Source organism: Engystomops pustulosus, chromosome 1, assembly GCF_040894005.1.
Source record: "Engystomops pustulosus chromosome 1, aEngPut4.maternal, whole genome shotgun sequence".
In the NCBI taxonomy this organism is placed as follows: domain Eukaryota; kingdom Metazoa; phylum Chordata; class Amphibia; order Anura; family Leptodactylidae; genus Engystomops; species Engystomops pustulosus.
In genome coordinates this window covers 203,853,712-203,878,061 of record NC_092411.1, presented here as the reverse complement: position 1 = coordinate 203,878,061, position 24,350 = coordinate 203,853,712, and the positions used below count along the sequence as shown (strand labels likewise).

Here is a 24,350-nt window from a genome sequence, read left to right as displayed (position 1 = left end):
GTACTTAAGTGATATTAGTTTCACAGCTCAATTAATAATAATTATCTATTCCACTTACATGCTTTACTGTAAAATATTCAATTTCTATAAGAAATTATTTGAATAGCTTTTCATGGATTTTATGAAGACTTTTTGCACACATTTTTTTTCTCCATGAGAGTGTATAATAACATAGCAGCAAAACTTAATTCAAGCACTGCCATTAATTGATTTCTGCCTTTCAAAATCTTCTGAAGTAGCTGAAGCTGTTACTTGTTTGAAAGCAGCTATGGAGCAGCTTCCTGTGGGATTTGACTTTGGAGCATAAGCAATTCATTTCTTTATTGGTTACCTTCTACCTTTTGGTATCTTGGTAAACTTTTTTTTGGATATTCCTTTTATCTGAATTTCTACTGGGGCATCCGTGGCCTATAAGGCCCCTCTCAATGCTTTCTGGAACAGTCTTTTTAGCATGGTCATGAGATAGATGCTAAGTGAAAGATGCTTCAGTTTACTGTTTATGCTTTAAAAACTAAACTTTCAAACTTTTCATGCTTGTCAAAACAGAACAACAACCTTGGGTGCATTTGATTTAAAGCTGACACCCTGCTTGACATGAACATACAGTGTGAAGCTGCAGCCCAGCTTTGGTAAAGCCCCCAGAGCCCTTCTGACTCATTAGCATAATTTTAAAAGTTGATTTTAGAAGGAAGGAAGGAAGCCATGGATAAAAATAATTAGAAGATTACAACAGCCACGGTAGTTGGATCTATTAGTTAGAAATAAGTAGAAATAAACGCTATTCAAGACCCTGCCGGATACATCAAGAGGCTCCAGTCTCTGCACAAGAGCAGTGGCGTGGCTATCAGCATATGATAAATATGCCCCTGCATCTTTATTTTCTAAATTAAACCTAAAATTTTTAAATAATTAAAGATCAACTTTTTATCTTGTTTGATGTACACAATGGGGCACATTTACAAAGGGTCCGCACGGCGCATTTTTGTCGGGTTTCCAGACTATTTCCGATTTGAGCCACATTTAACAAGGGTTTTTGGTGCACACGATTGGGTATTGGCGCAATTGCGCCGACTTGCATGGGACACAAATCGGGGGCATGGCCAACGGACAACCCGACTGATTTGGACAAACCGCGAGATTTACAATTCCAATTGTGTTGCAAGGCAATGCACTCACATACACCAGGAAGAAGAAGGTGAACTCTGGCAGACCTCACCGGGGAAGTGACAGATGCAGGAAAATGGACGCACGATCTTGAAGAATAGCGCCGAACTTCATCCTCGTCGGAGAATGCACCTCGGGGATCGCGACAGGACGGGGTAAGTAAATCTGCCCCAATGTTGTGATTATATGACAAGTTTTGAGTAACATGAAACAGACCTTAAATAATGAAGGAACACTCATGTTCTTATAATAGTTGAACATTAGGTCTAGTATTAGTCTAACACAACAATTTTTATACTAACATTATTACTGTGCTACTACTTAACTGATTTTTAATTTTAATATTTTTAATCAAATCAAGGGCAATGTGGCAGCAATTTCTTCATATTGGCTAAGAATAAAAGCAAATCAAACCTATTTTATGGAAATAAAACAGAGCGATGAGAGTAAAAAATAATAGAATAAAGAAAATAATAAACAATATATGTGTCATGTTTCAGCTTCACTTACCTCACATGTTACTCTCTTTGGTAGTACTACTATAGAGGTTTCTGCAGCAGTTTTTACATCTTCTTGTTCAACATTTCTCCAGCTGGCAGATTCAGTTGCCCACTCTGATGGTTTTATATTACTGTCATCATGGTCTAAGATTTAAATATAGACACATTTAGGATCAGTACATAAGAAATAGGATGGATTGCATTAACATTGTCAAAACATTTTTTTTCAAGATACAGACAGTCATATATATTGTAAAAGCGTATTGCTATTTCAGCATGGAGCATAGCTACTGTCAGTATCTGTGGCTATATGGTCAATGATGAAAAAACAGTATGTCCGATTACACATGGTTCATTGATGCCATCAAATGCAGAAGTTGGTCACAATGTCATTTCCTTCCCTAAATCCACTACTTCCCTACTACCACTTTTAAAAGTGAAGTAGCCACATTATAGGCAAAGGGAATTTAAATTGGCTTGACTGGGCTTTTTTGTCACCATGTGTGCCAAAAAATGTGGCCTTTTGAGTGATTAGTATAAAAAACTCACTGAACATGGGTTTTGTGATGGCCTCTTGATGTGCAGTGTTTATTCTACATCAAGCCCTACCTGGCACAGAAATAAATGCAGCCAGTGAATATTCACATTTGAAAATTCAGCAGCTGCTGTGATGGGGGAGGGGAGGCGACAGGAATGCCCCGCGCCAGCCCACTCTGTGCCAGCCACAGCTCCCCTTCACGCCCCTGCATGCACCCTGGCATGGAGGTGGCAGAAAGGAGAAAATAATCGTAAGTGCTAGCAATAAGTTAGCATTTGCAATTATTTGGGGGCCTCTATGCCACTGGTGTGGAGCAGAAGCCTTGAAAAATAACCACCATTGCCTTTAATGGTTGCAAAAGATGATTTCTGCACCCAATCCAAACCAATTAGATGAGATCCTAAAGATCATAAATCCTCAGTGGAAAGCAGTTTTCACTGCAGACTTTTTCTGCAATGTGGGTATGGGATTTCCATAAATAACATAAACTAAACGGCTACTGTATTATGCAGTGAATTTACCACTTAGACATACATGTTGCACATCAGATCTGCAGGTTATATGCTATATTCATATATATATATATATATATATATATATATATATATATATATATATATATATATACATACACAAGCCACTTTATTAGGTACACCATGCTAGTAACGGGTTGGACCCCCTTTTGCCTTCAGAACTGCCTCAATTCTTTGTGGCATAGATTCAACAAGGTGCTGGAAGCATTCCTCAGAGATTTTTGTCCATATTGACATGATGGCATCACACAGTTGCCGCAGATTTGTCGGCTGCACATCCATGATGCGAATCTCCCGTTCCACCACATCCCAAAGATGCTCTATTGGATTGAGATCTGGTGACTGTGGAGGCCATTTGAGTACAGTGAACTCATTGTCATGTTCAAGAAACCAGTCTGAGATGATTCCAGCTTTATGACATGGCGCATTATCCTGCTGAAAGTAGCCATCAGATGTTGGGTACATTGTGGTCATAAAGGGATGGACATGGTCAGCAACAATACTCAGGTAGGCTGTGGCGTTGCAACAATGCTCAATTGGTACCAAGGGGCCTAAAGAGTGCCAAGAAAATATTCCCCACACCATGACACCACCACCAGCCTGAACCGTTGATACAAGGCAGGATGGATCCATGCTTTCATGTTGTTGATGCCAAATTCTGACCCTACCATCCGAATGTCGCAGCAGAAATCGAGACTCATCAGACCAGGCAATGTTTTTCCAATCTTCTACTGTCCAATTTTGATGAGCTTGTGCAAATTGTAGCCTCAGTTTCCTGTTCTTAGCTGAAAGGAGTGGCACCCGGTGTGGTCTTCTGCTGTTGTAGCCCATCTACCTCAAAGTTCGACGTACTGTGCGTTCAGAGATGCTCTTCTGCCTACCTTGGTTGTAACTGGTGGTGATTTGAGTCACTGTTGCCTCTCTATCAGCTCGAACCAGTATGCCCATTCTCCTCTGACCTCTGGCATCAACAAGGCATTTCCGCCCACAGAACTGCCGCTCACTGGATGTTTTTTCTTTTTCGGACCATTCTCTGTAAACCCTAGAGATGGTTGTGCGTGAAAATCCCAGTAGATCAGCAGTTTCTGAAATACTCAGACCAGCCCTTCTGGCACCAATAACCATGCCACGTTCAAAGGCACTCAAATCACCTTTCTTCCCCATACTGATGCCGGTTTGAACTGCAGGAGATTGTCTTGACCATGTCTAAATGCACTGAGTTGCCGCCATGTGATTGGCTGATTAGAAATTAAGTGTTAACGAGCAGCTGGACAGGTGTACCTATTAAAGTGGCCAGTGAGTGTATATATATATATATATATATATATATATATATATATATATATATGTATATATACCGTATATTCCGGCGTATAAGACGACTTGGCATATAAGACGACCCCCCTACTTTCCTGTTAAAATATAGAGTTTAAGATATATTCGCCGTATAAGACTACCTCTTTTCCAACGCATACAAAACACCGGTAAAAATTAAAAAAAAAAAACAGATTTGAATTTAACATATAGCAGGAAAACTGTTGCTCATAAACATAAGGCATACAACAACAACATTACCATCGTCCATTTTACTGTAAATGCTACCATACTGTACTATAATACTGCCCCTTATGTACAGGAATATAACTACTATGTCATATACCACCGCCAGCCCCCCCAGTATATATCTAGCCCTCCCCTGTATATAGCCAAACAACCACCCCAGTATACAGTCAGCCCCCCCTATATATTGCCAGCCAGTCCCCCCAATATACAGCCAGCTCCCCCTGTATTTTGCCAGCCAGTCCCCCCAGTATACAGCCAACCCCCTGTATATAGCCAAACTGCCCCCCCTAGTATACTGCCAGCCTGTAAAAGTATTCTGCTGAATTACCGTATATCAGTATACTAGGGGCTTGCTGGCCGCATGGCAAGTGGATCTCTAGAGCTTCTCACCTTTCCCGCGATCCACCGAAGCTCCACTGCTACACTCCGGCCGGCGGTGACAGCTCATTGAGTGCTGGTGGCTCACAGAATATGACGTCAGCCACGTGCCGACGTCATATTCTCTGCGACGCCGGCACCCACGTAGCTGTCACCGGCGGCCGGAGTGTAGCAGCGGAGCTTCGGTGGATTGCGGGAAAGGTGAGAAACATTACCGGTGTATAAGACGACCCCAGACCAGACTGAAGATTTTTCAGTCTTCAAAAGTCATCTTATACGTCGGTACAGGGCCGGATTATAGGCGGGGCTCCCGGGGCTCGAGCCCCGGGGCCCCCACCATCTTGCCCCCCCTAGAGGCCCCCACCAGATCACACCTCCCGCGCCACCCGTCTGAGATGCCCGCCGCTCCCAGACTCAGAGACGCCTCCACGACATCTCCATTCACGACAGAGACGCCTCCACCTCCCAGGCCGCCCCCTCAGCACAGGTGACACCGCCTCCACCTCCAAGGCCGCCCCCCTCGGCACAGGTTACCGCCTCCCGCCCGCCCATCCCCAGGCATGTGTGGCCGAGCAACCTACCCCCGCCGGCCCGCCTAAACAAGAAACCCGCTCAATTGCCCCGCCCCCCCCCCCCGCTCCCGCTCCCGCTCGAACAGGCAGCCACGGCCCCCCCTCCCACCATCCCCGGCCGAACAAGCGAGCCCCGGCACAGGAGACCACCTGCCGGCCCGCCCATCCCCCGCCATTCATGGCCGTGACATCAACCCCCGCGCCAGGACAAGCAAGCCTTCTCAAACAAGCACCCGCCGCCCCTCCCCTCCTCGGCCGAACAAGCGACACCCCCCCCCCTCCGCTCCCCGCTTGGAAAAGCACCCGGCGCCCCCCCTGAACAATCGTCACCCCCCCTCCGCCCCCCCCCCCCCGCTTGAAAAAGCACCCGTCGCCCCCCCTCCCCGTCCGAACAAGTGGCACCCCCCCCCGCCTCTTTCCCCCCTTGAACAAGCACCGCCGACCCCCTACCAGCAGAACAACAGCCAAAAGACCCCCCACCCGCCTGAAGCCACGGCCGGTCACCCTAAGAGGTAAGTATATACATATATATTTATCTGTATGTATATACTGTGTATATACTGTGTATATGTGTATATACAGTGTATATACTGTGTATATGTGTATATACAGTGTATATACTGTGTATATGTGTATATACAGTGTATACACTGTGTATATGTGTATATATTGTTTGTATAGACTGTGTATATGTGTATATACTGTGTATATGTGTATATATTGTTTGTATATAGGTATATACTGTGTATATGTGTATATATTGTTTGTATATAGGTATATACTGTGTATATGTGTATATATTGTTTGTATATTGGTATATACTGAGTATATGTGTATATATTGTTTGTATATTGGTATATACTGTGTATTTATGTGTATATATTGTTTGTATATTGGTATATACTGTGTATTTATGTGTATATATTGTTTGTATATTGGTATATACTGTGTATTTATGTGTATATATTGTTTGTATATTGGTATATACTGTGTATTTATGTGTATATACTGTGTATATGGGTATATACTGTGTATATATATATGTATGTACAGTATATACATACATATACTGTGTATATATGTATATACTGTGCATATACTGTGTATATATGCATGTACAGCGTATAAATGCATCTACTGTGTATATGGGTATATATGCATTACTGTGTACATACTGTGTATATGGGTATATATGCATCTACTGTGTATATACTGTGTATATGGGTATATATGCATCTCCTGTGTATGTACTGTGTATATGGGTATATATGCATCTCCTGTGTATATACTGTGTATATGAGTATATATGCATCTACTGTGTATATACTGTGTATATGGGTATATATGCATCTACTGTGTATATACTGTGTATATGGGTATATATGCATCTACTGTGTATATACTGTGTATATGGGTATATATGCATCTACTGTGTATATACTGTATATATGGGTATATATGCATCTACTGTGTATATACTGTGTATATGGGTATATATGCATCTACTGTGTATATACTGTGTATATGGGTATATATGCATCTACTGTGTATATACTGTGTATATGGGTATATATGCATCTCCTGTGTATATACTGTGTATATGGGTATATATGCATCTCCTGTGTATATACTGTGTATATGGGCATATATGCATCTACTGTGTTTATACACTCATATATGTGTGTACATTTAAATTTTTATATATATATATATATATATATATATATATATATATATATATATATATTGAGCTGGGTATATGGTATGTGGGTATATGCTGTATATACTGAATGTGTGTGTATTTGCTGTATGTGTGTATATACTTTATGAGTTTGTATATACTCTGTATTGGTGTATAAATATATATGAGTGCATAAATGTGTGTGTGTATATATGGGTGCAAGTATATGCGTGTAGAACTTTATCTGTGTGTATATAAGTATATAAAGGTGTGTATATATCAGTGTGGGGGATGTATACCTGGCCCCAGTATGTAGCTGTGTTACTGGGGATGAGGCGGGTGTATGAAGCTGTGTTACTGGGGATGAGCCGGCTGTATGTAGCTGTATTACTGGGGATGAGGCGGCTGTATGTAGCTGTATTACTGGGGATGAGGCGGGTGTATGTAGCTGTATTACTGGGGATGAGGCGGGTGTATGTAGCTGTATTACTGGGGATGAGGCGGCTGTATGTAGCTGTATTACTGGGGATGAGGCGGCTGTATGTAGCTGTGTTCCTGGGGATGAGGCGGGTGTATGTAGCTGTGTTCCTGGGGATGAGGGGGGTGTATGTAGCTGTGTTCCTGGGGATGAGGCGGGTGTATGTAGCTGTGTTCCTGGGGATGAGGCGGGTGTATGTAGTGGTGTTACTGGGGATGAGGCGGGTGTATGTAGCTGTGTTAATGGGGGGAAGGCGGCTGTATGTAGCTGTGTTACTGAGGATGAAGCGGCTGTATGTAGCTGTGTTACTGGGGGTGAGGCGGTTGTATGTAGTGGTGTTACTGGAGAGGCAGCTGTATGTAACTGTGTTACTGGGGATGAGGCGGCTGTATGTAGCTGTGTTCCTGGGGATGAGGCGGCTGTATGTAGCTGTGTTCCTGGGGATGAGGCGGCTGTATGTAGCTGTGTTCCTGGGGATGAGGCGGCTGTATGTAGCTGTGTTACTGGGGATGAGGCGGCTGTATGTAGCTGTGTTCCTGGGGATGAGGCGGCTGTATGTAGCTGTGTTCCTGGGGATGAGGCGGCTGTATGTAGCTGTGTTCCTGGGGATGAGGCGGGTGTATGTAGCTGAGTTCCTGGGGATGAGGTGGGTGTATGTAGTGGTGTTACTGGGGATTAGGCGGGTGTATGTAGCTGTGTTACTGGGGGGAAGGCGGGTGTATGTAGCTGTGTTACTGGGGGGAAGGCGGCTGTATGTAGCTGTGTTACTGGGGGCGAGGCGGCTGTATGTAGCTGTGTTACTGGGGACTAGGTGGCTGTATGTAGCTGTGTTACTGGGGACGAGGCGGCTGTATGTAGCTGTGTTACTGGGAGTGAGGCGGCTGTATGTAGCTGTGTTACTGGGAGCGAGGCGGCTGTATGTAGCTGTGTTACTGGGAGCGAGGCGGCTGTATGTAGCTGTGTTACTGGGAGCGAGGCGGCTGTATGTAGCTGTGTTACTGGGAGCGAGGCGGCTGTATGTAGCTGTGTTACTGGGGGTGAGGAGGCTGTGTATAGCTGTGTTACTGGGGATGAGCCAGCTGTATGTAGCTGTGTTACTAGGGGCGAGGCGGCTGTATGTAGCGGTGTTACTGCTGGGATAGTGGAAAGGAAGCAGGAGGATGTGTATGTACACTACAATCAGTGGGGGCCTCCACCAGATTTTGCGCCCAGGGGCCCCCACCAACCTTAATCCGGCCCTGCGTCGGTATATACGGTATATATATACAGGAATGATTAAAGTTTCATTTTTCAGCAGATTTCAGTGAAAAAGTATGAAATTTACTATTAGATTTCAATTACCGTATATACTTGTGTATAAGCTGGCTTATACATGAGTAAATACACAAGCCCAGCACTTAAAACAAAAAACTTATATACTTACCCTCCGGTGGCCCTGATATGCAGCGCAGCTCCCCGATGTCAGCGCAGCTCCTCTTCTGTCTTCCGCACAGCCTGCAGGGCCCGGCGCATATTATAATGTCAGCCCTGCAGGCTGTTACAGAAGAAAGAAGACAGGCCCAGAAGACAGAAGAGGAGCTGCGCTGACATCGGGGGAGCAGCGCTGCGCATCGGGGCCGCCGGAGGGTGAGTATATAAGTTTTGGGTTTTTTAGTGCTGGTCTGGCTGTATACTACTGGGGGCAGGCTGGGATGGCTGTATACTACTGTGGGCAGGCTGGGATGGCTGTATACTACTGGGGGCAGGCTGGGCTGGCTGTATACTACTGGGGGCAGGCTGGGCTGGCTGTATACTACAGGGGGCTGACTGGGCTGGCTGTATACTACAGGGGGCTGACTGGGCTGGCTGTATACTACAGGGGGCTGGCTTTATACTACAAAGGGCTGGCTGTATACTACAGGGGGCAGGCTGGGCTGGCTGTATACTACAGGGGGCTGGCTGTATACTACAGGGGGCAGGCTGGCTGCATACTATAGGGGGCTAGCTATATACTACTGGCGGCTTGCTGGCTATATATTGGGGAGGGTCTGTGACCAATGCAATTCCTACCCTCGGCTTATACCTGAGTCAATAGGTTTTCCCAGTTTTTGGTGGTAAAATTAGGAGTCTCGGCTTATACTCAGGTCGGCTTATACTCGAGTATATATGGTAGTTTTCTGTCAGATCTGTTTTATTTTCAGAAAACAGTGCCAATACGATGGACTAAGTGAATGGGGTTCTGCTGCATTACCAAACAGTGCCAATAACCCTGATGTAGTTTTCATAAGAAATAATACATCTTTTTTATCAATCTGGATATACCCACTGAACTCAGTTAGGGGCATTCATTATTTTTGACTCTAGTTTTTTTTGACACCTGATTTTAGCAGTGATTTCAAATCATTTTTATATAGTGTAGGAAAGAGTGTTGTGAACATTTTTTCTAATATAATTAATTAAGAAATTTTACTTAGGTCTCATGCAGACGAAATGGTGGGGGGCGGTGATACGGTCACACAATTTGCAGCCACACCATAGCCCCCATAGACATCTATGGAACCAGGTCACAGTGTGGCAAGCACATGGTGTCTCACCCCACTGTGACCAGAGAAAGCGGCTGCACCATGAAATATAGGTCATGTCCTATGTATCGCTGTTTTTTTATGGCACAGCCGCTCAGCTTTCAGTGGAAAGGGAGGATTCAGGAGCATGTGCTCCTGCATTGGCTGCAATGTGCCCCTTATATTGCTATGGCAAATCTGTCTACTAGGTTGAAGATAGCTCTTTCTTTTGTTACATGGAGGTGCATGTTAACCCCTTTCTGCTCTCTCCCTGGCTGCAATATGCTATGAGCATTATTTTTAAAGACCAAGCTAAAAGTGAAGGGGTTAATCCTCCCATCTCATAGTTGTTTAACCAAAACACAGGGATATTAAATGTTAACTCATAGCCAGATCCATAGACACACACTGTAGATGCAGAAATATGAATCTCTAAAGGAGAGAGTAGCTTGGTTTTTTTTTTACAAACTTAGCTGAATTTTTAACAAAGTATATTAGAAAAATGTTCACCATATCCACAACACACAATTTAAAAATTATCTCATATGACGGTTATGATTTAAAGGTAACCAACCATTTGATTTGATGCACTGTGAACCAAACATACCTTGAGAATGCTGTAGCTACACTGATGCAGGATCATATCTTGGTTAATCCCTGAGCTGAGTGTTTTTGCTGAAAAAACAATTATAGCATTCAGGGCCTTGAGAAAGCTGGGTCAGGCTGGCTGCCTAGATAAACACAATACACACGGAGCTTGAATTTACAAATGGAAGTTATTCAAGACATGACTAATCAACCTGAGCTTGGTCACTCATACACAGCAGCTGGGGGATGGTGCAGATTATTCTGCCTTCAGGCACAACCCAGGGATTAAATCATCCTCTCATGCAGTGAATAACTCATGTGCTCGGAGAAGCAATATAAGTGACAGAGCTTCATTATCATAATGTTATATCTGTTTTATCAGCAAAACCACTCAGCACAGGGATTAACCATGACATGATCCTGCATCAGTGTACCTACAGCAGTCTTAAGGTATGTTTGCTTCATAATGCATCAAATCAAGTGGTAAGTTTGCTTTATTGTACTTGGTACACTGTAAGAAGAACAAATGAGCAACAGAAATGTCATGAAGGGGTTAAGAAGTTGGCATACTTGCTTTTTGTTTATCTAATTATGCTGCAAAAATTGTGGCAAAAAAAGAACGAGAAACTAGAAATGCAACAAAAGTGTTGGGATTGAAGAACTGCGCCCAAATTAAGCGACAAAAAAGGCATCGGAGTGTCGGAAAAGAAGCTAAATTGTGGTGCCAACATATGATAAATATGGTGCACATGTTGCAAACCACATAAATAACCCACAGCCAATAAAAAATGGTGTAAAACCAATAATGAATGCACCCTATATCTATACTATATCTGTTTTTTTAAAACAAATTAAGACCATTGATCGCCCTTCTACGATTGAAGATATTATCTGTATACTTGATGCTTATGCAGCAAGAAAAAGTGCACAGAGCAGCCGGTTTATAAGCTGTAAGTATGGGTGAGCTCTCCAGAGACTCCATTATTGGCTGTACATAAATGAAATATTAGCTTTAAACCACTCCAAGCTAACAGGAGAAAATCTACACTGATTATTAATAATTGACATACAATGTTTGCATTATGGATAATTTACAGCCCATTTCTGTAAGTGTCATTGCCAACCCATGATTCCTTTCTGCTTCTCTTTCATTTAAACTGCAGTGTACAGTCCAGTTTATAAAGAATACTATGGGGTTTTTCTTCTATGCTTGTTTTTTGCGCTTTCTTTGAACAATATGTATCTTTGTCACTAGTTGCCTGTGATACAGACATCTATATTGTCTCTCACTTTGACAATGCATTTGTCTCCTTTATTGGGCAATAATTGCGCAAAGTCAGAATCTGAGTATGCCTTAGGGAGGTATAGAATTATGACTAAAAAGTCACTCATTTGCACATAAATGTGGATGAAGTAGATACAATTAAAAGAAATCATCAGTCTTACAAAGATGCATCAGGAACACTACGAAAGACACATACCGGCAAACTTCCTGACACTCGGGCTTATTATAGTGCAATTATAAGGTGGTCTTTAACATACCTTAGGTGACAGAAAAACATTAACAGTCAATCTACCTGAATTTTGGAAAGGAGAAAACTACTCAACAAATCATTATAAGTGTTCATTTTCAACATGCCCAATCCTTTCTTTCAACTATATCATCCAATACATATTAGACAGACAATAGTTATTTCTCTTTTTCACAAGAGTGAGGGTTGGATGAATGTTCAAGTGAATATACTATTAGAGCTCTTAAAAATAGACAAAATTTACATCAGAATTTTATCTAACTGCTGCACAGTACCACAAAAGTTTATAAAGGTGTGAATAGACGGAGTAGTCAGGATGCCCTGTAAGATGGCTGAGATGTGGCTGGTCACATCAACTAAGCAATTAACTAATAACTAAGTTGATTAGTTATTATTTAGTAGCACTTTCATGTACTGTTAACATAAAACTACATAATAATTTTGTCATGAATTATGTTATGAATTACTTAACCAATGCACCCAGCCCCATCTCAGCTGCGTCATAGCCACATCCTGGCTGTTCCGTCTACTCACACCCTAAATTGGCATTTGTTTCAGCCCAATATGCAAATTAGGCTCTCTACTGATGGTTGATAATTGCAAGATCCATTCTGATCCAGGCCAGGACCTCCCACCCAATAGTATATCAAAACCTTATTCGTATATGAAGATAAAATTCATGCTGTGTTCTGGATGGCAAAATAACCATAAGGCAGATTCCAATTAACCCAGAGAGAGCAAATAATCCATCTGATTCCAGGAGAAATCCTATGATCAATATCCCATCTTAATAATCCTGCACCTTTAACATATTGGGGCTCATTTACTAAGGGTCCGCATTTTCGTTGGGTTTCCCGATGATTGCCTCAGGTTTTTGGCGCACGCAATCGGATTTTGGCGCATCGGCTTGCACGCAACAGAAATCGTGGGGTGTGGCTGTCGGACAACGCGCAAGATTTAACATTTAGAATTGTGACGCAAGACACGCACTTACAAGCGCTGGGAAGAAGAAGGTGAACTCTGGCGGATCTTCATGAATCGCGCCGGACTTCATCCTCATCGGACCGTCCGAATCGGGGATCCCGAAATTCAGGTAGATACAAATCTATCATGCAATACCATCTTATTGGTTCCAAACTTATTCAGCAGCGAGACATTAACCTCAAACATACAGCCAATGTTAATGTTAACTCTCTTTAGCATAAAAAAAGACCAAGGATTCCTTATACTTGTGATAGTGATGATATGGTCACCATAGAGGATTTGAGCAAGTCTACATCCACAGGAGATCTACTTACAAACTCCTTCAAAAGCCTTGTGGAAGTTTATCAAGAAAGTATAAATCTAAGAAGTATTACTTTTTTAAAGGCAAACAGTGGTCACACAAAATATTGATTTGGTATGAGCCACATACAGGCCCTGGAGTCCAAAAAGTTCCACACATAAGACAACATTGACTTGGAGCAGGACCCATTATAGATTTGTCCCGGGGGCCCTGTAGCTTTTAATAAGACGTTCCAAATTCTTAAATGAGTTCGCAGATTTTATGCACAATTTCTGGTCACCTGCATAGAGGGCAGGAGAACTTCCACACTGTTACAAAGCTTTTGCACACAAGGGAGCACATTTACATGCCTGGCCACTGGAGTTCAATGAAAATGCATTGTCCGTCTATAACGCACTGTGCCGCAAAAAGTATTTTTTCATTTTGCTCTTACAATAATTAATAAGTGAATTATTTTTGCCTACATCTTACATAGATCTATTCTACTGATCATGGAATAAATTAACTGATTTAAAGGACTGATACAATCCACTGCAGCCCTTCAGTATATAAACAGAATCAAATAAAATTCTACTGCAGATCTATACTTGTGAATTATGCATCTTTCTTCAGAGAAAAAGAAAAAAAAACCCTCATTTAATAATTGTGTTGGTCACCAAAATCCCTCATGCTTATTCCAGCGGCGTGTTGTGTGGGCGTAGAATATCTGCTGGGTGTAAGAAGCTATAAGCAAAATGCCTGTAGTGAATTCTGCGCTGAGCTACAACTACACATTAGGAATCATTTCCAACATCTAATGATGCTTGTCCAAAGTAATCAGCTGGAGGCTGAATAAAAAGAATGTTTATGATTTTTTTGCTCTCAGGTACATAGGCTTCTCCTACACTGTGCAACATGCTTTATACTAGGGTAACTCTTCTGTCCATGTCTACAATCTGCTTATTAAGAATTGCTTTGTTTTTTCTAGTTAAGTAGTGATGCATCTGTTAATATGCTAAACAAACTTTTTTTTAACAATATGAATGTCTGATACAAAATGTTGTTCCTTAAATTTTATGAATACTTAAATACAGGAGAGGGGAGTCTATTTAAAATTGTCGGTGGTTTGGAGGTTGCCATTACATTTTCATATTAATCATCAGTTTTGCTTTCAATGCAACACCAATGGAGATCACAGCAGGTTCTTACTACTGTACCTAAAATGAATATAGAAACAACCCAGAGCCACAGACAGGTTGAAATAGCTGTGGAATGTCTGCAGTGGTACTGACCACAGCAGAAACCTGGGGGTGGCAGATATCAAGCTTTTGCATTGCACAGACTGAATTCCACACCCAGGACCAGATTATAGGGGCCCTTCCAAATGTGGGCGAATCACCACCCGAATCACCCACGGTACATTTGGCTGCGGCTCCTGAACAGACTTCATACCCCCTTAGATTTCAGCCTATGGCAGAGCGAGAGAACAATAAGTTCCCTGTTCTGCCATAGACCATCGGAGGTGTACCAAGATGGCGGCTCCCTGCTGCTGGCAGTGCAGTGACGTCAGTGACAGTATGCTGCAGACACCACGAGGGAAGAAGATGAAGTCGGCTAGGTATTATTTTACATAGGGCTGTATATAGTTATTACAGTGGGACTGTATATAGTTATTTTTTTTGGGGGGTGTATATATAATTATTATGGGTGGTGTATATAGAATGTATATATGCATATAGATGTAATAGGAGGCTGTAAATAGTTATTATAGGGGTATGTATATAGTTATTATAGGGGGACTAGATATAGTTATTATAGGGGTACTTTATATAATTATTTCTGGGGGGCTGTATATAGTTATTAAAAGGAGCTGTACACTCACCGGCCACTTTATTAGGTACACCTGTCCTACTGCTCGTTAACACTTAATTTCTAATCAGCCAATCACATGGCGGCAACTCAGTGCATTTAGGCATGTAGACATGGTCAAGACAATCTCCTGCAGTTCAAACCGAGCATCAGTATGGGGAAGAAAGGTGATTTGAGTGCCTTTGAACGTGGCATGGTTGTTGGTGCCAGAAGGGCTGGTCTGAGTATTTCAGAAACTGCTGATCTACTGGGATTTTCATGCACAACCATCTCTAGGGTTTACAGAGAATGGTCCGAAAAAAAAAAAACATCCAGTGAGCGGCAGTTCTGTGGGTGGAAATGCCTTGTTGATGCCAGAGGTCAGAGGAGAATGGGCAGACTGGTTCGAGCTGATAGAAAGGCAACAGTGATTCAAATCGCCACCCGTTACAACCAAGGTAGACAGAAGAGCATCTCTGAACACACAGTACATCGAACTTTGAGGCAGATGGGCTACAGCAGCATAAGACCACACCGGGTGCCACTCCTTTCAGCTAAGAACAGGAAACTGAGGCTACAATTTGCACAAGCTCATCGAAATTGGACAGTAGATGATTGGAAAAACGTTGCCTGGTCTGATGAGTCTCGATTTCTGCTGCGACATTCGGATGGTAGGGTCAGAATTTGGCGTCAACAACATGAAAGCATGGATCCATCCTGCCTTGTATCAACGGTTCAGGCTGGTGGTGGTGGTGTCATGGTGTGGGGAATATTTTCTTGGCACTCTTTGGGCCCCTTGGTACCAATTGAGCATCGTTGCAACGCCACAGCCTACCTGAGTATTGTTGCTGACCATGTCCATCCCTTTATGACCACAATGTACCTAACATCTGATGGCTACTTTCAGCAGGATAATGCGCCATGTCATAAAGCTGGAATCATCTCAGACTGGTTTCTTGAACATGACAATGAGTTCACTGTACTCAAATGGCCTCCACAGTCACCAGATCTCAATCCAATAGAGCATCTTTGGGATGTGGTGGAACGGGAGATTCGCATCATGGATGTGCAGCCGACAAATGTGCAGCAACTGTGTGATGCCATCATGTCAATATGGACCAAAATCTCTGAGGATTGCTTCCAGCACCTTATTGAATCTATGCCACGAAGAATTGAGGCAGTTCTGAAGGCAAAAGGGGGTCCAACCCGTTACTAGCATGGTGTACCTAATAAAGTGGCCGGTGAGTATATATAGTTATTATAGAGGGCTGTATATAGTAATTATAGGGAGGCTATATATAGTTATTTTAGGGGGCTGTGTATATTATAGATGGATTGTATATATTATAGGGGGACCGGAAATAGTTATTATAGTGGGGGCTGTAAATAGTTATTATAGGGTTTGGATATTTTTATTAGGAGGGTCTGGATATATTATAGCAGGACTGGATGTAGGTATTAGTGGAGCAAGATATTTTTATTATGAGGGGCTGTATATTTTATAGAGGGCTGTTATATTATAGCGGGGCTGGATGCAGGTATTAAGGGGGCTAGATATTTGTATTACAGGGGGATAGATTTGTTTATTATTATTCCTGTTTTTCAGATTATGAAGTCGCATATCTCAAGCAACTTGAACATATGTCTTCCTCGTCTCTGTAGTGATTTTGAATTATTATTTGTGATATTGACATTTTTTTCTGTAAAAAATTCTTTTTTTTTTTTTGTATAGAGGGCTGACATCGATTCCTTCTCTATTTCATATCTGCAGTTACATCTTATCATATATTAATTGTTATTTCTTATGGGGTCAGCACCTGATGTTTTATTACTGCTGTGGTTATTACCACTAATACAGAGGTAATTTGCCGTTCTTTGTTTTTTCCCCTGGGAAGGGGTTAGACATAAACGGGCACCTCCAGCCTTATTAGGCACTAATTGCAATAATTGCGGTTCACTTGCGGTGATTATGCGTTTTCTGTGTGGCTAATATGTACATCTTGCCGATACACAGGTTGCCATGGTGCGTTTCCCCCACAGTTTATTGTCCTGACCGACTGGTCCATACTGCAGTGTGAATACTAACATGCATACGGTCATTACGCATCTATTTACTTGCTCATGGTTCCAGCGATGCGATCCTCTATATATATGTTTTGTCTATTGACATCAGCTGCTGTCAGTCTTTTGATTGGCAGTGGTTCTGCCCATAGACTTAGAACGTGCCGATCCGCACACCCGCAGTCGCCATTCCCGGTGTGCGTTTCACCATCCGTGTCAGCCCAGTGCGATGGTGTATACAGCTATCACTAGCTTTTCTTTTGACATAAGGTGGTGAGACGATGGGGACTTTGTTTATGGCTTGTTAGCTATGGATTTTTTAAAGATTTTTTTTCACTTTTACTATGTCAGTGTTCACACACATCAATGGATGTTCACGTGTGTATGCTAAAGCTATATTTGTATACATATACCATGTTGAGACACATGCACATGCACTTTAATTTAATGATGTATCTATTGAAATTTGTATTTTAGTAAATTTTATCAGCATTATGATTGTTTGAACTTTGCACATTGCTTGAACTTTGCACTTTGCCTGTATTGGTCAATAATGATCACTTGACCTCCTCCATTTTGTTTATATGTCTGTACACAATCATAGATAATCAGCTTGAGAAAGGCTCACTGTTTGGAGCCGAAACGTTGCTCTTTCACATGGAATAAATCCACTAAGGTATTTTTTCACTACAATCTGGTGTGCTGCTTTTTTTTCCTTTGTCTTTATAATTGAAGGACCTGATGCCCGGCCCTCTTAGGCGTGCACCCGCTTTTTATTTTTGTTTACCCATTTCTGTTTTGATAGTGCTGCTTGGATCTTTTTTTACTGTATGTTTATTACCAGATATATTTATTTATTAATCCAGCCCTGTCCAAACCATTTATCAAAAATGCAAACTGCACTATGTGGCTTTTGTGCGACAGATTCATGAAATGTTTAGCATGTTCTTCATGACTCTGGTGCCCCCTGCACTGCTCTTACAGAGTGCTCCAACTTTTGGTGCACCTTTAACATAAGGCGTGCAACACAATTATGTCGGGCATTGCATGATAAAAGTGTTCAGTTATTTGAAAAGAGACAATAATAATAACTGATTTCAATCTATAGAGATAAACTAATAGATTATTTATAGGGAAGGTTTTTTTTTTGTTTCATATTATCCATGATATCCACGGAAGAGTTATATAGCTGTAAATTTGGGACCAGTGATTGGTGGGGTTGGACCGCATTGACCTCACAAGCATTAAATCACTAAAGGTATGACTTGAATTATTTTTTAGCATGGACCCAGGCTGGCTCTTTTGTAGTTGACTGTTTTGTAAATGCTTTTCATTTATAGATTAAAAAAGGAAATCTGACATTGATCTATCACTATAAAATCAAGTAATCATACCTTCATTCATAACCGTGGATACTATAGAGATGTACTCCTGTGGATCTTGATCTGGAAGAATGACATAACAATCTCTTTCAAAAGGAAAAAGTTCATAAAATCCTTCAGGTGAATTCACTCCACAAAGCATCAGGACCACTCTGTGCGAAGGTTGTAAAAGTTGAAGAAAACTGGTACTTTGATTTTTATAGAAGATCTTCAGAATATCTCTTGTCAGGATTAGCAGTTTACATTGCCACATAAAGCCAAGCACCACCTCATTGGATTCGTTGCTCACATCATAAAGAAATACATCATCGATCTGTAAATGTGATGTCAGCAGATCCTTCAAATATATGGACCATTCTTCTCCACTCTTCTCATATATGACCAGAAGATTTTTTGACATTTCTGTAAAGATTAAATGAAACATTTAATAATTCATAATAATATTTTGTGTCACATGACATAACTGTAAAACAACTCAGTTACAGTCAAATTGCAGTTTTGAACTGCAGCAAAAAACAGCTACCAGAGTTCTAATCACTGCTGTTATTCTGCAGTGATTCCGACCCATCTGTTCCCAGTCTATGAGTGTAGAGATAAAGTAGACCTTGCCAGGAAGGAGAAGATGGATCACAAACTCTTTAACATCACTGACTGTCATCAAAGATATTACCTGTGGTCTGTAGAAGGGAAAAAAACACATAGGTGGATTCATAATGTAGTTGGCCAAACCCCATATAGGTGGATTCAAAATGTTTTGGGGGTCTGATAATGAAAACATGTTTAAGTACTTTTTTTTTTTTTTTAAAGGGACTTGTATCACCAATTTTCTCTTTTACTTTTTAAAACCATATAGTTAAACATATCTTTTTCTTGTCAGTTTTTATTTCCAGATCATATATTTGTTCATTTCATTCTCGGTTCATGGCCATAGGGCTGCTATTTGAGCTTATAATTAGCATTCTCTAACAGTATTATGTGTTCTGCTTCACAGTAGCCTCATGGCCATATGCTGCAACAGTCTGGATTCAACTTATTCCTATCGATGGAGATTTTTCTAGGTATGCTCTGTGCAAATAGGAGATTTATTTAAGCTGTGCAGTTTATAGGTAATATACTCAACAAGGTGAACAATTGTAATATAAACAGTCCCCCACTAAAATTAAAAATATCAAATACAATACTTCCAGATAATTAAAATGTATGCCCTCTCCTGAATAAATTTTGCCATGAAATGACCCACCTCTAATTCAAATAAACAGTGCCCCTCACATACAGTGCCTTCCATTAGTTATTATATCAATGAAGTGCATAAATACAGCACCTGAACAAAGCGTCAAGCATAGCATATAAATAGAGCACCAGAACCAAGCTAAATACATAAATAAAGGACCAAAAGCAAGCTTAATACATAATTAGAGACGACTAAACTCTGTGCGGAAATAAAAATTCTAATAAACGAATGTATATTGTTCTCCCCACAATAAGAATCTATACTGTGTACCCTGTAAAAAAAAAATAGAAAGAGCACTGATGATGTCATTGTGATACTGTGTCAAAGTGAGGGCTGCATATAGGATTTCCTAGCCAGAACCCTGTGCAGTGCTCACATTTTCAATACCACCTGTGTCTTAAAGATGCAGATGCTATTGCTTCTTATAGAATTAGGAGCAGGTGTAGAATTGAGGTGCCCCTGCTTGCTCCAAAAGGGAGGTGCCCTGGGTAGTCCTCCACTCTCCCCAATTGGTGCGAGAAATGGTCCTGCTGTGACATCTATTGTCATTAGTAGATACAATTATGGTGTTTTCTATAGAGGTGTTATCTTTTAATGATTCCTGCTGCATAAAAAAATCTATTATGTAATGTTAAATTGTCTATTAAAACCACAAAGAGAAACCAACCTGTTATTCGCAGAGACAGATGATGATACTGGGAAATTCAGAATTCTGCAAAAAAGGAACTTTAGATTCAAACGAAGTGCAATGAGTCACAGTGGCAGAAAAAAGTCACACAGGTCTGTCAACTTCTGCCTTGAATAATACCCTATAAGACTTGTACATCTTCATAAGCAACTGTATCTTCGGCAGCTTCCAGACTGGAAATCTGGAAAATGTAACATCAATCAAGGTAGTACAGGTCATCAAAGTGTGACTCTTCTTTAACTATGTATCCTTGCAGTTCATTTGCATACAGCATTCAAAGGTCTTTTCCTGCATAAAACTGCATCTTCCAAAATATAGAAAACCATCTTTGTAAACCTGTCACTATTCTAGATAACAGGCCGGTGGTGGTTTACTTTTCTTTACTTTTGCTCCCAAAGAAAAAGAAAGACCGCAATTGTGCAACAGAGTTTTCAGTCTAAAAAAACTCACAGAAAAAGGATTTTAAAAAGGCCTTGTATCTTAAAAGTTTCTGCACGGTTGGTAACTTTCCTGATGGCTTCTTCCGGGGAGATCTCCTACTACAGCAAGATAGAGGCCGCCCAAGAGAAGTGAGGTCGCAACAGGCGATTATCCCTACTCTCGTGCTCTGAATTGGAATTCCAAAGGTACTGTTTTCCTTTGTATTTTCCTGCCATATATTGGAACATTGGAGCATGTAGAAGCGGAGAAAACAATCATGACCATTTGGATTTAGTGGTATTTTCTGACTTTTTCCCATTTTTTCTCCTGCGCTGTTGTCTCCCAATCTAATTTGAGATTGTTTGCAGGTATATTAGTGTATTTATTGTGTAACAACTATATAGTGTCTGCCAGTGTTGTCAGTCAGAATTACATAAACCCAGACTTAACCCTTTCACGACCTGTGACATAATAGCACGTCACGAGTCAGCCGTGGGTGCATGGATCACACGATCACACAGGTGCACATCTTGTTATCACACAACTCTCTATGATACTAACGAGACGTCCACCTGTGTGACCATGGTCAGATTTCTGTCCCCTGAAGTAAACATAGAAGCTTCCTATAGAATGACAACAAGCAGAGATCTAAAAAAGAGTGAAGAATTGATACATAAAGTATATTGGAAAAGTGTATAAAACTTTTTATTGTACAAACAATAACTTTAATTTGTTGAAATGGGAAAACCCCTTTAAGTAACTTACCGTTAACAACGCCACCAGCAAAGCTGCCGGCGGTTTAAAAAGATGGCAGCGCATGGGCGCCACCATCCTGCTGAGGATTGTCGCTCCCTGTGATGTCATCAGGGAGCGGTGATCCATCACCATGACAGCCTTTGGTCCTCCGAAGACCCGAGCCTCTCTCGTTTTAACCCTTTTATTACAATGTGCTAACAGCACATTGTAATGAATGAGGAGGGAAATACTGTAGTATGGCAGTATATGGTAGGATCAATCGGTCAACCTAGGGTTAAAGTACAAATCTAATGGTAAAAATTAAAAAAAAGTTTAAAAAAAATCTATAATAAAAAACCTAAAAATTCAAATCACCTTCCCCTTTCCCTAGAACTGAAATAAACTGTGAAAATCACAAACACAAATTTCTACACAATTCATTATAAAACCTATACAAATTTGGTATCCCCTTGATCGCACCGACCCAAAGAATAAAGTAGACATGTCATTTTTGGCGCACAGTGAAAGCTGTAAAATCCAAGCCCACAAGAAAATGCTGCAAATGCATTTTTTCACCAATTTCACTGCATTTTGAATTTTTTCCTGCTTCCCAGTACACGGCATGGAAGAATAAATACCATCCCAACAAAGTGCAATTTGTTATGCAGAAAATAAGCAGATAAGCAGTCACAGAGCTCTTTACATGTAAAAAAAAAGCATAGATTTTTTATTGTGGAGAGTGCAAAATAAAAATGAAAAAAAAAACAAAAAAAGGCGAGGTCTTTAAAGGGTTAAAGTACTAACTTGTTATTGAAGAGCTCAATAATATCAATGGGCTCATTAGTGGAGACTCTGATCAGCTGTTACATGATTTTTGGAAATGAAGATTCCAACCATACTGGTTTGTGTATATATCCCTCCTTCACCTTAATGGAAATGGACCAATAGTTCCTTTATTGTTATCATTTGTGGTAGTTTATGTTTCCTTTTTTTCTTATGTAAGAATTTCCTCTTGTGCTAATGCCAACAGTGGCTGAAAAAGCAGAAAGGGATTGCTTTTAGTCAAACTGTTCCACTGATTCCTTGCAATGCTGAAAAGTTTCGATAGTGCTTACCTTCAGAAAACATTTCATGTTTGTAGAAACAGCTGCTGATCTGGTGTATGAAATGATTGACGAGTAAAGTAGTGGAAAACTTTGTTTCTCTCACTTTCCTTCTAATATTTGTAGCAAATACTGAATAACAGAACTTTCTTTAAGCGTCTAATGGGATGGAGCTTTTTTCAATATATCTCAGGGACTGTATATTTATAAATGGAAGGATAATACTTTCATCTGTCAGGTGCAAACTGCTGTCAGGAGATCTTAAAACATCACCCAAGTCAGAGTTCTTTATTAAAAAAAAATGCTGTCAGACTGTGTCAATAAAAGTAGAGCCATGAAGCTGCTTCATGGTAACTAAGATCCTCACTGGCAGAAAAAAATTGTCCCAACATTTAATTCAGTGAGTTGGTTGTTCTGTTAAAACTCAAGTTTCAACAATAAAGGAATATTTATAGTATTAACATCTTTAATAAAAAACACCAATTCTCCATTGATTCTTGTGGGACTCACACCTAATACCCCCACCCCCCTACCCCTAAGGACAAGACAGTACCCAATGAAGGAAAAAGAAGACCAGAGAGATATAAAAGGGAATGAAAAAAAAAGGACTCTCTGTTTACTCACATCCCACACCCCTCTCTCCTACACCCCCCCCCCCCCCGCGCCATCTCTATAAAGTACAACCACTTATACCATTTCTTATCCCATATCTCTCTACTTTCTTTTGTCACCGAGGACATTCTTTCTAATTTGAGCACTTCCATAACACACTGTTTCCACATTTCAATTGTTGGTGAGGTATACTTAATCCACAAGTTAAAAATTACCTTCTTATCCATGAATAATAATTGAGATATGATTTTCTTACTGCATTTGCTCAGTTTTTTACTTCCAAAATACCCCAATACACCTAACCATGGATCTTTTGATAATGATATTCCCAGTGCTTCATTTATACCCCTAAAAACCTCTTCCCAATATTTAAATAGTTTAGGACATTTCCAAAACATGTGATACCACCCACTTCATGACATTTCAAACAGACATCATTATCTTTATAACCTATTCTATATAGACAACTTAACGTCCTATGCAACCTGTGAATAGTAAATATCATGTGAATAGTATAGTAAATAGACAGTTCTTATATTGTCTTGCACTAGGGAGAGTCCCGTCTCCAAAATGTTTATGAACTGTAAGTTCCTATCCTGAAGTTAGAATAACTCAGCATATATACTAGCAGTTTCTCCAAATGTTTCTTTTTGGACCGCTGCTATTGGGCTGCAACAAAATAAAATCTCCAATTTGGAAGTGACACTCCTCCCTCCTCCCTTAAGCATTATATAACTTTCTTTTCAATTCTGGCTTTCTCCCCCCCCCCCTCCCCCCATAAAAATTCAGTGCATATTCTATCCATGATATCTAAAATCTGTTCAGGTATTTTCATAGGAGAATTTCTGAAAAGGTATAGTGGAGAAACAGAACAAGAAAGAAAGCCCAGGGGCGCTCAATGTGTAGATTATCTTCTGGTAATCGTTAGGTGACAATAAT

At 40.8% G+C, this 24,350-nt stretch overlaps 1 protein-coding gene across 2 annotated transcripts in view; it reads right to left on the bottom strand.

Annotated features, from left to right (window-relative positions):
- The window catches only part of BANK1 (B cell scaffold protein with ankyrin repeats 1), a 242,187-nt gene that overhangs the window by 199,644 nt on the left and 18,193 nt on the right, over positions 1–24,350 (bottom strand). For both annotated transcript variants that reach the window (XM_072118549.1, XM_072118558.1), the window contains exons 2-3: positions 18,635–19,024; positions 1,675–1,808 (exon numbers count right to left, since the gene is read on the bottom strand). In XM_072118549.1, coding sequence (XP_071974650.1) covers positions 1,675–1,808; positions 18,635–19,022 — 522 coding nt within the window. In that variant the 5' untranslated portion in view covers positions 19,023–19,024. The remainder of the gene's footprint in view (positions 1–1,674; positions 1,809–18,634; positions 19,025–24,350) is intronic.